General features: G+C 32.8%; 1 protein-coding gene across 2 annotated transcripts in view; it reads right to left on the bottom strand.

Moving 5' to 3' along the window:
• The window catches only part of LOC118180112 (cytochrome c oxidase assembly protein COX18, mitochondrial), a 34,826-nt gene extending 18,776 nt beyond the window's left edge, over positions 1–16,050 (bottom strand). The window contains exons 1-2 of one of the 2 annotated variants that reach the window (XM_035349255.2): positions 14,907–16,050; positions 2,749–2,896 (exon numbers count right to left, since the gene is read on the bottom strand). In XM_035349255.2, coding sequence (XP_035205146.1) covers positions 2,749–2,896; positions 14,907–15,377 — 619 coding nt within the window. In that variant the 5' untranslated portion in view covers positions 15,378–16,050. The remainder of the gene's footprint in view (positions 1–2,748; positions 2,897–14,906) is intronic. The other variant, XM_035349254.2, reaches the window with a different exon arrangement.
• Between the last annotated feature and the right edge of the window lie 1,110 nt (positions 16,051–17,160).

Here is a 17,160-nt window from a genome sequence, read left to right as displayed (position 1 = left end):
TTCCAGCATGCCTTCATGGTGTAACAGTAAGTAGCACACTCGGCAAATATTTGAGAGGGCCAGGTTCGAGTCCCGGCAAGGGTATTGCACATATTTTACACCTCCTGCTTTAAAATAACCTAATAGACTCTACAATGAGGCCCGAACTAAAAGGTGATGGACAACAAATTGTCACCATCAGTATTTGGTGACTGGGTCCCCTAATCCCCAGTTGTCGTTTTAAAAGGGAAAGTGCATAAGGTTCTCCCTCCTTCCAGTATGCCTTTCTGGTATAATGGTACCATACTTGGCACAATTTCGAGTGGTCTAGGTTTGAGTCCTGGCGAGGGCACTGCTCATTTTTCACATTTCCAGCATTTAAAAAAAAAAAAAAAATCCTAATGAGTCTAGATGGGTCCCCTAAATCTCAGTCGCCCTTTAAAAAGAAAAGTATATAAAATATCTTCTCCCTCCTTCCAGCATGCCTTCGTGGTGTAACAGTAGCACACATGGTGCATATTTGAGAGGTCCAGCTTTGAGTTCTGGTAAGGACATCTGCAGTTTCACATCCCTGCTTCAAATTAGTGCGACTCTACGATACATAGAAAAATGTTTCACAGTTTTTATTTGACATGCTACCATTTTTAATTTGGAAAACTATTTGTACACTTGTGATTTACTCAAAACACCATTTTTAAAGCTTTGCTAATGCATAACAATGGTCCCATTTGATGTTTTCATCAAAAAGCAAAATTTTATGTGCACTGTTAGTTGTTATCACACATTATAAAAATATCAAAACACTGATAACAGGAACATATACACATCAGCATAAAAGACAAACCATTCTATTCAAATTGATGCTACTTGGCAAACAGGCACAAATCCTAAACTATCAAGTCCTAGCAACGGGACCTATAATTATAAAATGTTCGTCTGCAGTGTTGTCATTCTGGTTGTTTTTGCTTACCTCTATGCAGTGACATACCCAGCAGAGTGTAAAAGATGATAAGCATCCCCTCCCCAATTTTTTTTCTTGCACAAAAAATGGATAAAAACTATAGGTGGCATTACTTTGCTTATTTTCTAATTGAAGGAGGTCTTTCAGGATTGCCTTACCTTCTACTTTTGTTCCAATTAGAAGAGATCACATATGCCTATTTTATTAATGCTATTATTTACTAAACAGTGGATGAACATGCACTGTAGTGGCCAAGCTAGTCACTGGTAGAAGATGGTTCAATAATTTACTACTCACATTTGTTAAAAGCATGTGTTTAAGGTGACTGAATCGCCTGCCATGTGTGAGATACAGTCTGTTATCCATTTTTTGGCTGTGGCAAACATGTCGGCTGCAGACATTCAACGCCAAATAACAGAAGTTTATGGCACTGAAGCAATGAGTGATAGTAACGTCCGAAAATGGGCCAGGGAGTTTAAAGATGGGCATACAAAAATCCATGACGAAGAATGCTCAGGCCGGCCTCTGTAATCCCTGATGATTTGGTGCATGCAATTGAAACAAAAATTCGTGAGAATGGGAGATTCACAATAACCACTCTTTCATTGGAATTTCCCCACGTTTCTTGGTCGATGGTGTACAAAATTGCGACCGAAAACCTAAATTTAAGAAATTTTCTTCTCGGCAAGTACCCAAGACTCCTTCACAGTGGAATAGATTTGCCAGTTCATTGGACTTCTTGATTCATAATGAGGAAAAAGGGGATGACATGGTGTGTCAAATTGTTACTGACGGTAAAACTTGGTTATCCCATATCACCCCTAAATCCAAGCAACAGTCAATGAAATGGCGACACAAATCCTCTTCCGTCAAGTTCCCAGCCAAAAAATGCTATCAAAGCACAATATTATGGCAACAGTATTCTGAGACCAGTGCAGTGTTTTGCTGGTGGACTTTATGCTACAAGGAACAGCGATCAACTCAGGTGCCTACTGTGCAACTCTATAGAAGCTCCAAAGAGCATTGCAAAACAATGGCGCTGTATGCTATCAAAGGGAATTTTGCTCCTCCACAGCAATGCAAGGCCTCGCACTTCTCGAACGACTTGGGACTCAAGTGAATCTTTTGGATGAGAAGTTTTGGACCATGCACTATACAGCCCCAACCTTGCTCAGAGCGATTTCCACCTTTTCTGGTACATCAAACACCATCTTGGTGGGAAGCGCTTCAGTGACAATGAAAAAGTGAAAGCAGCCGTGAACTCTTGGCTGTCCGAGCACACGGCAGATTTCCTTGAAAAAGGTTTTCAAAACTTAGTTTTAAGGTATGACAAGTGCATTAATAAACTAAGCAACTATGTAGAAAAATAGGCAAAAATATGTACAATACTAAAATAAAGGTTTTTTTTTTTCCCACAAAATATTGTTGTTATTTTACTTATTTATTTATTTTTTAAAGAGACCTTACTTAATAAACAGCCTACGTATATCAACGCATTTGCAACAAAATGACTCATCAATATTCTGCCGGAATAAATTTTCGTAATAATGTCCATCTTTAAGTTTTTGCCAAAGACATATATTAATTGATAATATGATAACCAATATGATAAATGAATGTTGAAAACTCATGATCAAAAGACTCAGAATAGAATATTAGAAGATGCTTTAGCAACTTTTTCAGAACAAATTAACGGCCTATATTACTGTAAAAATAAATTAATAAGTTTTTCAGAAAGGATTATGAGTTCCAGCAATCTTACATAAATAATGTATTTAAAAGTAAAATTTGAGTAATATTCCAAGTACCTGGATTTAATGCAGATGGCAAGTAGGTTAAATTTCTCAAAGCAAATGAGAAACAAATCCACACAGGAACTTGAAACAAAGCTAAGAGAACTGTCTTAAAAGGATGGCAGTTATCACGAATAATAAATTTATGGTAATAATTTTGCATCTGTAAAAAGAACTTTATTAGTTTATTACCTGAAAAAATTATTTAGAATATATAAAATTAATAAATATAAACTATCAAACAAATGAGTGCATTGAATCATGAAAGAGTATGATAATGTGTGTGATTTTTCATGCTATGCTAACCTAGTAACAAAAATCATGCAAACTGTGTGGAACCATTGAAAATGCTCTGAAGTCTGGATCACATTTCAAGCTTACATCAAGGAATTGCAGAGTTATTTCATGAAAAAACAGACAAGAGCCAAAAATTAGTATTGTAAAATGTTCAGCAGATTTAGAAGAACGGTACAACAGTAAGCAAATTTTGTCATACAGGAATAATGCTATGTTTGCACAAAAGTCAAAATTTAGTACTCGGATCAGAAAGATAATTTAATATATAGCAAAAAAGAAAAAGAAAATTAAGAACTGAATTCGAGATTAATGGTCTGAGTATATTTCAATGCCTTCGGAATAACAAATTAAGTGCTTAACAAAAATAATATGGATTAGCATAAATACATACGTATTCTTAATGAAAACCTTAAAGCATCTTCAAGAAAACTTGGAATGCAAAATGCATTCAAGTTCTATCAGGATAACGATTTTAAACATACAACCTTAAATATCTGCTTGTAATTATTATAAAAATGTATTAAAATTACCAAAACTACTAAATATTCTCCCATCTTAAACCCTATCAAGCATGCAAGGAGTGAATTTAAGTAAAGACCTGATATTCCTTTGAAGGTTCTACTAAAAACAATTCTTACGTAATAACAGAACAAATGAAACATTCTTATAGTACAAAAATATGACTTAAATCCATGAGAAAGTGCATAAAAAGTATCATGTTAACTAAAGGATATCTAACAAAATATTTAATGTCCTGTTATTTTCCTATTTTTAATCAATATGAATTGTTTGTTTAAAGTGTTTCACTTTTTTTTTTAAATACCAAAAACATTTTAAAGAACTTCTTTCAAAACAAGCAGGTTTTAAACTAGATGATCAATAGTATATGTCCCCCCCCCAAAACGTCATGTTAGCTAAAGGATATCCAACAAAATATTTAATGTCTTTTATTTTCATATTTTTATTCAATATAAATTGCTTAATTAAAGTACCCCCCATTTTTAACCAAAAACATTTTAAAGAATTTCTTTCAAAACAAGCAGGTTTTAAACTAGATGACAAAAAATAGTCAATGTATAGTATATGTAGACAAAAAATAGTCATTTTGATAATATTTACTAATTGATATTTGTAAATAAAACTAAAAAACAAGTGCAAGACACTAAAAAACTTCGGTACTTTTCCATTGCGCCGGCACAAGCGATAAACTCGCCAAAAATAGTACAACCATTGCCAAACCAAATATCCTCACTGATAACCTTTCACGGCACATTTTCAAAACAAGTCGCTGCTATTTCTTATCAGATTGATCGTCTCTTTCAATATTGGCATACAGTTACATAGAATTTAATTATAATATTGAAATAATTCTCTTATTCCATACTAAGATTTAACTTGAAATTAATGTAGATAATTGCTGAGAGAATCAGATTTTTGTAGCGTAGTTTACGTGAGATAAGATCACGTGATATAAACCGGTGAATCAAGATGTTGTACCATGAAAGCATAGTAAATTCTTAAATTAACGTCTTTTTACAAATATGTCAAAAATGGATGAAAAACCAAAGAAAATTTGGGATTTGCCCAGGACAGAGGAAGAATCTGTCAGATTCTTTCAAGCGAAATTTGTTTTGCCTAACTTTGCTATTTGTGATAATAATCATGAAATGAAATTCTATTTCCAAGATCAAATTCAATGGCTGCAACCTTTCAACTTGCCGCAGTAAAAAGAAGTATATGGAGAGGCACGTGGTTTCAATCATCGAGATTGAGTTTCTTGAAGTGTGTAAGATTTATTTATGTTCGGAGTAAAGAATTAACTTCAGTTAAATGGTTTGAAAAGCAGTTGGAAGTCAGTCATGGAACAGTTGTGGATTGGAATAACTACATGCGAGAGGTTTGTGTGGATTCCTTACTTAAACGTCAACAACACAAAATAGGAGGACCTGGTATGATCGTTAAAGTGGATGAAAGTATGTTCACGCTGCGCAAAAACAACACAGGACGAATTTTACCACAACAGTGGATCTTTGGTGGAGTTTGTCGCGAAACAAACAAATTTTTCCTTGTGAAGATGCCAAACCGATCCATGATTATTATATTAGAGGCAATAAAGGAAAATATCGAAAAAGGAACTACGATATATTCTGATTCATGGAAATCATATTACACTGAAAACCTGGAAGAGGAAAGTTTTGAACATTTCAAAGTGAACCATAAACAGAATTTTGTAGATCCAGAAACTAGAACCCACAAACAAAAAATAGAAAGACTATGGTGTAGCGCTAAATGGAGGAATAAGAAACACAGAGGAATGGCACGTCATCATCTGGAAAGTTACTCGCTGAATTTATGTGGCGAAAGGACACAAAAAACCCATTTGAAAAAATTTTCGGTAAAGTGTAGAATCGCCCACTTATTTCTTTGGTGCTTTTACAAGAGTAAGAATTGGACTTTTGTCAATTTTCTTTGTGAAAAATAGGTCGATGTGTACATGGATAAAGGGACTGCACAATGCCATTTTTGTGCAATTCTGGGATGTTTTTATAAGTGAAAATAGGTCGACGTGTACATGGATACCGAGTATGTGCAATTCTAAAAACGCGCCAAGCAGTGGGTGATTCTGCACTTTTCCCAAAATTTTAAATGATATTAAAATATTTATGCCTCCAAAATTAAAAAATTCTTAGAACTAACATTTGTTAAAAGTTTTTATATGTATATTGTATGTTGTCACCAACAAAGTCTCCTTGGCGAGATATGCGCCGGCGACACGGAAATGGCGAGGTTTGCGCCGGCCAAACAGAAAAGTACCAAAATATATAACAAAATAAAATTTCAAATAACAAATAAATAAATAAATAAATAAATAAATAAATTTGAAATTTTGAATTTTCATTTTTATTTAGTATGAATGAACACAGTGGAAAAAATATTAATAAAATTTTTAAATCCATTTTTGGTTGATCTTTATATTATGGTAACTTGGCGTTTTTTTGGCGAAAATTTGGCGACCAACTCTCCTACAGCAACCCTCTATTTTTTTTTTCCCGCAGCCATTTTGTCTTCACGAAGTAAAGACATGTTTCTTTTCTTTTTATCTACTGAACACTTCTTCCAACAATCTACTAGCCTAATTACACTTATGCTAGAAATTTTATCTAACAAAACTGCTTAATCATGACAAATATTCACTGCAAAATTGGGAAAAAGTGCACAATACCATACTCCTTACGCGTTTTTCAAAATAACACATACACATAAACCATGTACACGCCGACTTATTTCTACTTAAAAAAACATCCCAGAATTGCACAAAAATGGCATTGCGCACACTCTTCACTATATCCATGTACACTGCTTTTTTCTCATAAATTAGAAAAATTTCACGAAAATACATGACAATTTTCTCAATCTTTAAACCCGGTAAAAAGAACATATATGAAATTACCTGATAGCGAAAAAGTATTTACCCTTTCCAAATATGAACATTTCCACATATAAAATAAATAAAATATCCAAAAACTTTTACCTCTAAATCATCTATTACATTATACACGTCACCAACGAATTCACACCACAAGCATTACAAATACTTAGTATCAAATATTTAAATTATTTCCATGCACGTTTACTTCAACTTAAACGTATACCAAATTCCTACAAACATAAAATTCACAAAATAACTATCATTTAATTAAAATATCACTAAACCATGTACACGTCGACTTATTTTTACTTAAAAAAATATCCCAGAATTGCACAAAAATGGCATTGCGCACACTCTTCACTATATCCATGTACACTGCTTTTTTCTCATAAATTAGACAAATTTCACGAAAATACATGACAATTTTCTCAATCTTTAAACCCGGTAAAAAGAACATATATGAAATTACCTGATCGCGAAAAAGTAATTACCCTTTCCAAATATGAACATTTCCACATATAAAATAAATAAAATATCCAAAAACTTTTACCTCTAAATCATCTATTATATTATAAACGTCACCAACGAATTCATACCGTAACCATTACAAATACTTAGTGTCAGATATTTAAATTATTTCCATGCACGTTTACTTCAACTAAAACGTATACCAAATTCCTACAAACATAAAATTCACAAAATAACTATCATTTAATTAAAATATAATTAAATTCAAAAACACTACTTAAAATATAAATGAGCACATACATTAAATTAATAAAAATTACCTTACAATCCTAATTACTTTAAACTAAATCATTGCTAATAACAATTTTCCCAATAATACCAAATTCCTTTACTTCCACCTTACATTTAGAACAATGCATAAAAATAATATCCTCAAATAATTAAAAATACTAACTTACCTAATCTTCTTCAGAATCTTGATTACATGTCCGATAAACTTTTCTTATTTCCTCCGCTAAATAAAAAGCAAGCGTATGTGCGCCTGTTTCAGGATCTTTAAAATCATACTTATAGTTCACAGCAAGGTACCAGGTAAAATAAATAACTTAATAAAGCATCTTTATTTCTATCTCATGCAACCTTAAGAAAACATTTATTACTACCCTTTTCAATACCACTAAATACCCATTTCGAATTCACTTTAGTTAGGGCTATGGGATCCAAAAATTCACGAACACTGTTTCACACAACACAGAATAAAGCCAAATACAAAATTTCCAGATTTTTTCCCGATTTCCCCCCTTTTCCGATTAAAGAACCGTAATCCGTCCATTAATATCACATGACATATCCCATGATCTCTCATTTCCCTCACACAAAATAATGCGTAATCGGAACTGAGTACTGCTCACATTATTACCAAAGTCCCAGGTAGTAACCTTTATCGCCTCCAAAATGTCGTCAAACTACCAGTTACCATATTGTAAAGATCAACCCAATTTTTTTTTCATTATTTTAATGCTGCATATACATTCAGGAGATTGCTCTAATACTTGGACATAACATATTCATAGTGAGTAATAAAGATTGATAATTCTTAAATTATTGTCTTTTTTACAATTTTATTGTCTTTATTTATTGGCTTTTTACAAAATTTTAAATGACATTGAAATGTTTATGCCTTCAAAATAAAAAATTCTTAGAACTAACATTTGTTAACATTTTTTATGTGTATACTGTAAGCTGTCGCCAATAAAGTCTGCTCTGCACAGTTTGCACCAGCAAAACAGAAAAGTGCCCAACTATGTTTAAAATGATACACACTCACTCAGATACACTCAGATACATAATGGAAATAGGTTGCAATGCTTTTCCCCAAAATCAAAAAGTCTTAAAGGTAAATTTTTAAACTGCAAGGCTTTAAGAAATTAAAGAAAATGTTTATTTTCATTAAAATTTACTAATAAAAGAAATCAAAATCCTTTAAAACTAATATCTTTACAATCTTCTTTTCATCGATATTCTTTATAATCTGCAATGAATCTGATTCAGCACTACTGTTTACAGTACAGTCAAAAGTCGTTAATTCGGACACCCATAATTCGGAATGATCTATAATCCGGACCTCAAAACTAAAAACTTTCTGCGCATGCGCCGCGTTGACGTGCATGTAAGACCTTTTACGACTGCGTATATGAGTGTGCGCAAGTGCAGAATACGTTTTCGCGTGCGCGTTTTATTTACAATGGACGTATAAGCTAAATAATTATCTGTTTCAGTTAATGTTGATGATTGCGTTGTTCCTTAATTTTCGAATTGGATCCGGCTTATTATTTTTTGCAGACTGTAAGAGCAATTTTATAAAAGTAAGTTTAAACTTTCGATTATATCAAATAGAATTCCCGATATATATTTGTTAATATGTAAAGGATCTAAAGCGAAAGTATGTTTTGAAATCCGAAATCTGTTTATCAATTTCACGCTGCTCGGCGGGGGGATCGCCGCGGCGTGCGCGTAATGAATTGGAAGTTGATCTGTCAGCACTATCCTTATCTTCAGAGCAGATGTTTTTATTTTATTTGACTTATAATTCCTTATCAAATGTAGTATTTCATCTCGATTTGCTCCGTCTTTGATATGATTTAAAACAAGTTCCTCGTCATTATAATTCGCTTCCGATAGCGAAGAAAGTGACAGAGGTTATTGAAAACGAAAAACTTTCGATTGACAAATTAGTCAGTATTCTCGACACAGCAATTATAGGACTTGAACAGCGGAACTTTGTAACTGAACAAGAAATTATGTCTGTTTAATAGAATTAAAGAGAAAGTATTATCACATGAAACGAAGCAAAACTTAAACAACTTACATTGAAAGAAATGTTTAATAAAGTAAACAAATAAATATTAAGCTTTTTCTTTTTGCAAATTTTGATACCCTTAATCATAATTGTTCTTTATTTCATAAATTACGGTTTCATACTTTTAATTTTAGAATTTCTGCATGCCATCTTACGAGATTTAAACTGATGATCTATAATCCGGAAAAATCGATAATCCGGAATCGCCGAAGTCCCGACGAGTCCGGATTAAAGACTTTTGACTGTATATCTTTTTCTGTTTGTTTGCCTCACCATGCTGAGACATGTCACCTAAGCATAAAATGGTATCTTTTTTGCTCTCTCAAAGTTAGTTCCTCAGAACCTTTGCTTGCTAATGACTCAACTACACTCATGTCCATAAATTGAGGATAATGCAAAACCAGGCAAAGGAAGAGTTAGAAGCAAAACAAATTTGACTTATTTGTAAAGCTTATTTATTAAACAAAAGGTAAAGAGCAAAAAAAGATGCTATATGTTTGATATTATTAAAAAATTAGCGATTTTTTCTCCCTGGAGCAAATTACAAAAAAAAAAAAAAAAAAAAACCTATTTACAAAAAAATGATTATTGCATGGTTGGTATGATTGTTAACACATTGTTTGTCTCCCAGACGATGCAATATAGTCCATAACGCCTAGGTATGCCGAGTATCAAATTATCGATCTGATCTTGGGGGATATTACACCAGTCAAAAAGCAATGCTCTCCGAAGTTCCGGTAGACATGTAGGAGGAGGTTGACGGGCTGCAACTCGTCGGCCAAGCATGTCCCACACGTGCTATACTGGATTCAATGAGCTCTACTGGAAATGAGCACTCCTGCACCACCGTAACGGTGTCGTTCAATGATGTTTTCTTGGTGGTAACGGGTACCTGGAGCTCTCCAGATAAAAGTCTGTCGAGAATCAGACTGCAAGCTAAACCTGGACTCGTCGGAAAACATCACACACGCCCACTGTTGCGGTGTCCACAATGCATGCTCTCTACTCCAGGCTAACCGCAGGCGACAGTGAGTTGCAGTAAGTGGAATGCATCTGACAGGTCTATGAGCATATAGACGAATCTGCCCTAAGCATCTGTATACCGTCTGCCATGAAACTGTCGTACCAGTGGCTGAAGAGAGCTGACGAGACAGGTCTGAGGCTGTGCTCTGCCTGTCTCTTTTGACAGTAACTGCCAAATACCAGTCCTCATTCGGCGTTGTAACTCTGGGGCGACTTGTGCTGTAATGTCTACTCACATTACCATCATCTTGGAATCGTTGCCAAAGCTTGGAGATGACACTCTGGGCAATTCCAAGTTCGTCTGATACTTCCAGTTGGATGCGCCCACATTCCAGACGGCCGATAATTCTACCACGTAAAAAATCATCCAAATGTGTTCTTTGTGTCATAACTATTCAGTTATTGCACTGAAATGCTTATAAAGTGCCTGCGAACAATTTTACTTCTTTGCCTGTATTCCTTATATATCACTCTCTTACACTCTCGTCATTGTGACGTACCATCGGTGTCATCTGGTTACTTCCTGAAATTTGCATATGATTCTTGAAGATGTTTGTAGTGATTTTACAGGTGATATATTTATTTTAGAGTTTGATTTCCGCGTGACTCCGAATTATCCTTAATTTATGGACATGAGTGTATTTAAGATCAGTTGCCACTGACAAGGATTTTCGCCTATGGTCATTAATAATATTTTTAAAAAATTAGAAAATTAAAAAAATTTTCATCTTGCCAGTAAGAAGGATACTCTCGTTAGAAATAGCATTAACAACTTTGTTGTGCTTCCATTTCATCCTTCAATCAGTTACAAAATTGTACTGATTCTCCAAATGTTCAATTTTCAAGTCATTTTCTTGCCTATCAATAAAATCCATGGTTTGATTCTTACAGATTCCATTTCTGAATTTAATTCTTGGAGAATTTACAGCATATTTTGTCAATGTGGTTTAATACATATTGGCCAAACCAAAAGAAGTTCCAGATCAAGGAACACGAATCTAATGGCTGAAAAAGCAGAATTAACTAGTCTTCAACAGCTAATCATAGTTGGAAATTTAATCACAATTTTTTTTTTTACTTTGGATCTACAAAAATTGCCCCAAAAAGCTTCTTCTGTTGATGAATTGAATTTTCATGAAGCTTTTCACATTTACAAAGATTTATTTCATTTAGTTAATGATATTATTTCCAATCTAGTCCTTCCTAATGCTTTTATAGAATTCTATTTAGTTTTTCAATTTTCTTTACTGTTTCTTCCAACACACAATGCTACTTTCTTGTTGACTTTACTTCTTTTGGGTATAAATACAAGCATTGCTTTTCCATCAGTGCAGATTTATTTGCTCTTGATAAAATGGCACCTGTACCTATTTGCCTTCGAAATCGTCTTGACTAAAATCTATACCAAACACAAGATTTTCATTTGCCTAATTTTGTTGTTACGGAAAAAGGTATTTACATCCTTCAGAAGATAGTCATCAGGGTCCTTTTCAGCCATCAGAGGTCAATATCTCATTTTCATTTTTTTTAAACCCTGTTTTTGAAGCATTATATTATTCACCGTTTCTTATTTCTATTTCTAATGGTTTGTTCCCTACTGAATATGGAATGGGTTTAAATCTTTTATTTTTATTTTTACAATATTACCACCAGTTCTTGCAACTATAAACACATAATTGAACTAGGTTTTGAATTTTTTTTTTTTTTATGTATTTATTCGGCTAATCTTTGAAATATGGTAACAGGTAGTTTGGCGACATTTTGGAAAGGCGATAAAGATTACTAGCTAGGACTTTAGCAGTGTACATGGATAAAGTTAAGAGTGTGCGCAATGCCATTTTTGTGCGATTCTGGGATGTTTTTTAAGTGAAAATAGGTTCACGTGTACATGGATATTGTGTATGTGCAATTCTTAAAAACGCGGCAAGCAGTGGGCGATTCTGCACTTTCTCCCCATTTCGCACCTATCTTCGTCATAATTAAGCACTTTTGTTCCATAAAAGTTCTAGCATAAGTGTAATTCGGCTAGCAGATTGTTGGAAAAAATGTTGAGTAAAAAAAAAATGCCTTTACTTCGTAAAAACAAAATGGCGTCCAAAAAAAAAAAAAAAAAAAAACTAGCAGGTTGCTGTAGCAGAATTAGTCACCAAATTTTCGCCAAAAAATCGCCAAATTACCATAATTCAAAGATTAACCATTTATTCTTTGTATTTATATACTACACTTATGCAAATCAATTTTTTTGCCATATATTTTGTACAGTCAAAAGTCGTTAATTCGGATATCCATAATCCGGAATGATCTATAATCCGGTTTATTATCTCAAAGCTACAAACTTTCTGCGAATGCGTCGCATTGATGCATGCGCATAGGCGTTTACGCGTGTACGTAAGACCTCTACGGCTGCGAATATGCGTGTGCGCATGCGCAGAATACGTTTACGCATGCGCGTTTAATGTATAACGGACGGTATAAGCTAAGCTAAAATTATCTAATTCAGTTAATGTTGCAGATTGCGTTGTTCCTTAATCTTCGATTTGGATCCGGCTTATTATTTTTTGCAGACTGTTAGAGCAATTTTATAAAAGTAAGCTTGAACTTTCGATTATGTCAAATAGAATTTCCGATATATATTTACTAATATGTAAAGGATCTACAAATCGAAAGTATGTTTCGAAGTCCATTAAACAGAAAGTGGAATTGCTGCAAAAGATGGATAAAGGCATATCCTTTGATTATCTAATCATTCCAAAATCTGTTTATCAATTTCACGCTGCTCTGTGGCGGGGGGACGCCATGGCACGCAATGAATTGGAAGTTGATCTGTCAGCACTATCCTTATCTTCAGGGCAGATGTTTTTATTTTATTTGGCTTATAATATGTAGTATTTCATCTCGATGTACTCCGTCTTTGATATGATTTAAATCAAGTTCCTCATCATAATTCGCTTCTGATAGTGAAGAAAGTGACACAGAGGTTATTGAAAACGAAAAAATTTCGATTGACAAATTAGTCGGTATTCTCGACATAGCAATTATAGGACTTGAAGAGCGGAACTTTGTAACTAAACAAGAAATTATGTCTGTTTAATAGAATTAAAGAGAAAGTATTATCACATGAAACGAAGCAACTTAAACAACTTACATTGAAAGAAATGTTTAATAAAGTAAACAAATATATATTAAGCTTTTTCTTTTTGTAAATTTTGATATCCTTTAGATCATAATTGTTCTTTATTTCATAAATTACGGTTTCATATTTTTAATTTTAGAATTTCTGCATGCCATCTTACCAGATTTAAACTGATGATCATCATCCGGAAAAATCGATAATCCGGAATCGCCTAAGTCGTGACGAATCCGGATTAACGACTTTGACTGTATTACCTTTACTATACAAATAATGAGCCAATCATGCACAGATCCACTTCTCTATGCAATGCAAAGAACAAGCTCTCAGATATCTAAGAATAGGTTCCATATTTAGTATTTTTTAATTTCATAGTTTTAAAATTCCAGTTCTACCCAGTTCACTTATGATTCCATTGTTTTAGAAAAACCTTTATTCATGTCCTACACGTATATTTGTCATGCTATTGCATGTTAATATCTAATATCAATCATAAGTAGTTATTCAATATCAGATCTATTAGATGCTCAAATTTTATATAGTCCCAAAACAATTTAGGCAACACAGTAATGCTGCAGCTAATAAGAATGGCTGATTCTGACTAGCATCTTCCCTCTGGGCCTAAATTACCTGCCTGTGATTAAACTGACGTATTAACTCATGTATGCTTTTTCCCGTTGGTGATTCACATTTACCAAATACATAAGAGAGGATAAATGTATACAATGCACATCCAAACAAGAGTTTGTAATACAAAGTTCAAATTGTGCATATTTATTGCAAATATTGGCTTCAAATTATTTGCAGTATTTTTTTCCTTATTTTTTTAAATTGGTCAGCTATAATAAATGATACTCTTGAATCAGTTTTACATTTGAATATATAAATGTAAAAATGATTCTTTCCAGCATTTTGCTAATATTTAGAATTACCATTCAGACCCAGCACCACAGCCAGTGTAACCGGTCCCAAGTAGCAGAAACAGAAAATCTAACATCAGCTCTACCTGATTATAGAGGAGAAAAATTTCTATGTACATAAAAGCATTGTTTGCTAATGATGCTATAAAATGCTACTTAAATATTTATGAAAACTGGTATACTTTTTACAGTTTAAAATGTTATTTCCAAGCAGAAACATAACCTTTTACTACATATATAACATTTTCTGTGCACTATATTGCATGGAAGACTTAACCTAATGATATCAATGAAGAAAATATAGTAAATCAATCCAGATTTCACAAATACAATAAGGAATTCAAATAATAATGGGATAATAATATGAGTCAATATAATACAATTTACTTTGCTAAATTTTTGCAGGTCAGAACAAAAAAAATTACTCAAAAAATTTTATGACTCATTAAAGAATATTAAGACAAATAACTTACTGCATACATAGATCAAAATTAATTAACATCTGAATCAAATATTTACTTACTAAGAAATTTATTACAAACTTACATTTCTCTTGAAAACTTTTCTGGCTGTAACTTCATCCCAATTATATAACTTTTTAGCTATATTAACTTCTTTATTTAATTCAGGAGCAAGTTTTCCTAATTCTATATTTAAATTAGCAAGTCTTGCTATGACTTGGTTCTGATGTACAGCCAAAGGAAATATAAAAACAGATCTTATTGTTAATGTAGTCAGCATTATAACCATCCACCATGGAACAGCAAAGAAATTATGGAGGTCAATTAAAGCATTCTGCAGTGATATCACTGGAGCTGATTCTGAAATAGCCACATAAAATCCAGTCCATGAAAATTTACGCTTTTGGATTTTATGTTTCAAATATTGCTTGTTGGCAGGGAATTTTACCTTTACATTGCTGTATATTGAAGCATTACATGCTGAGAAAGTCAGTAAATGATGAAATCGACATGTATGGATATATTTTACGTTGTATGAAAGTAAGATACTCATCATCTAAACCTCGAAAGCAAATATGTAAAATTTACATGAGATTCTGAATTCTATGAATTAATTAATTTTCATTAAAAAAAATCTCACTTTTAAACAGAATTTTTGTATCATGCCATAAATTTAAATTACCTACATTTTTATTCACATGAAATTATACAATAATATAAATATCTCAAACGTAAAATTACTTTTTTCCCAGACACATACTATTTACATTCAGAATTTTAATTTTAAATGCATGTAAAAGAAAACATATACTTATGATGAAACAGACTTTAAAACAAAACACGAACAATAAACACTGCATACATTCAAAATTTAAATTCTGCAGCGCTTCATTTATTAGAAATAGCTTTATTCCGTCTAATAATATTTGGTTCAAACAAAATTTTCAATTCACTGCTCTACTTTTAATATTTAATTCTCAAGTAAAATCATTGCTATATTAAACCGATACATGTATTGTTCGAAGTGTAAGATTTGACTGGTTATTAAGTTATGAGCGATTTCCATGCAGTGGCATGATTTAAATTCGATACAATATATTGATTTCTTTGACTCAAATTCAGCATTAGAATTTAAAGCGAATATTCAAAAAAGACAGAACGCTTTATGTAAATTACAATCTATACAAACACAAACAAAAGTAGACATGTCATGTTTTGCATCCGCTAAATCTTTCTGCTCGCAGAACGAAAAATCAGGGAAGAAAAGGCAAATAGAAAGAGGCCATCGTTTGGTTCATGAATTCATGGTTTGATATCTTCACGCTTCTCTTTCATCTACCATTATTACTACCATTAGCTTACCATTATTATTATTAGCACAGAAGGGCTATTAATTTCGTTCTGACATTTTGCTTGGATTCACTATAAATGGCGAATCACTTTTTAAATTGTTGCCATCAAATATTAGAGCCCTGGGAAGCACTTCGCAGAGAACCCGGTAAATGTAAACATCGCCAACTTTGGCGATAATAGTTCGAACCTGGTAACCTATCGGATTCATCCTTTTCGCTTGTTTGAAGGTTGCAACCATTCCTCTTGAGTTCATTTTGCTGAATTATCACTGTTGTTGTTCGCATTTGGAGATTTATATTCTTCTTCTCTTATTTGTTATTATTTTTTTTGATTTTCCACGTTATTTTTTCTGAATTTTTTAACAACGAATAGATAGAAATATTTTCGTATAATTAAAGAAGTTTTCGTCGATAGATGCCGGTTCTCGGATCCAATTTTTATGGCATAAAATTTTAACAAGATACTATATTGTTAATGCTTTTCTAACAATAACCTTTCCGAGAATGGCAGGTGTGGCATAAATAACTGATTAAATTGAAATAAAAAATATTATTGATTATCAAAAACGACAGAGTAATTTGATGCATTCCCATGGTCATCAAAATTAGAAAACCACTGCTGATGTAAGGAATACAGTTCAAATAACTCTTGAAAAATAATAAAATGTATAAAGTTCTAGTTTTATTAACAATGCTACTGAAGAAAATTTGATTACTGTTGAAGGTTATTTGTATTGTGAAATATATTATAAAAAAGACAGGTTTATTTTCGTATATCACGTTTAACCGGTTAGTTTTACATCTGCATGCTTATTATCTGTGAATTTTTACTACCATATGCTTAATATATTGTTTTGTCTGCTAACTTGAATTTACATGCACTAAAAATCACGTTTACGGCTCATTGTCGACGAACCGCGAGCTAGGCGAGTAAAAATGCAACGGTGCCAACAAAGGCTCCTCTAAACCAGGCTGACTCACCAACGT

Source organism: Stegodyphus dumicola, chromosome 5, assembly GCF_044657685.1.
Source record: "Stegodyphus dumicola isolate Sdum_Otavi_A_Nest chromosome 5, ASM4465768v1".
Taxonomy (NCBI): Eukaryota; Metazoa; Arthropoda; class Arachnida; order Araneae; family Eresidae; genus Stegodyphus; species Stegodyphus dumicola.
This window is presented reverse-complemented; position numbering and strand designations above follow the sequence as displayed.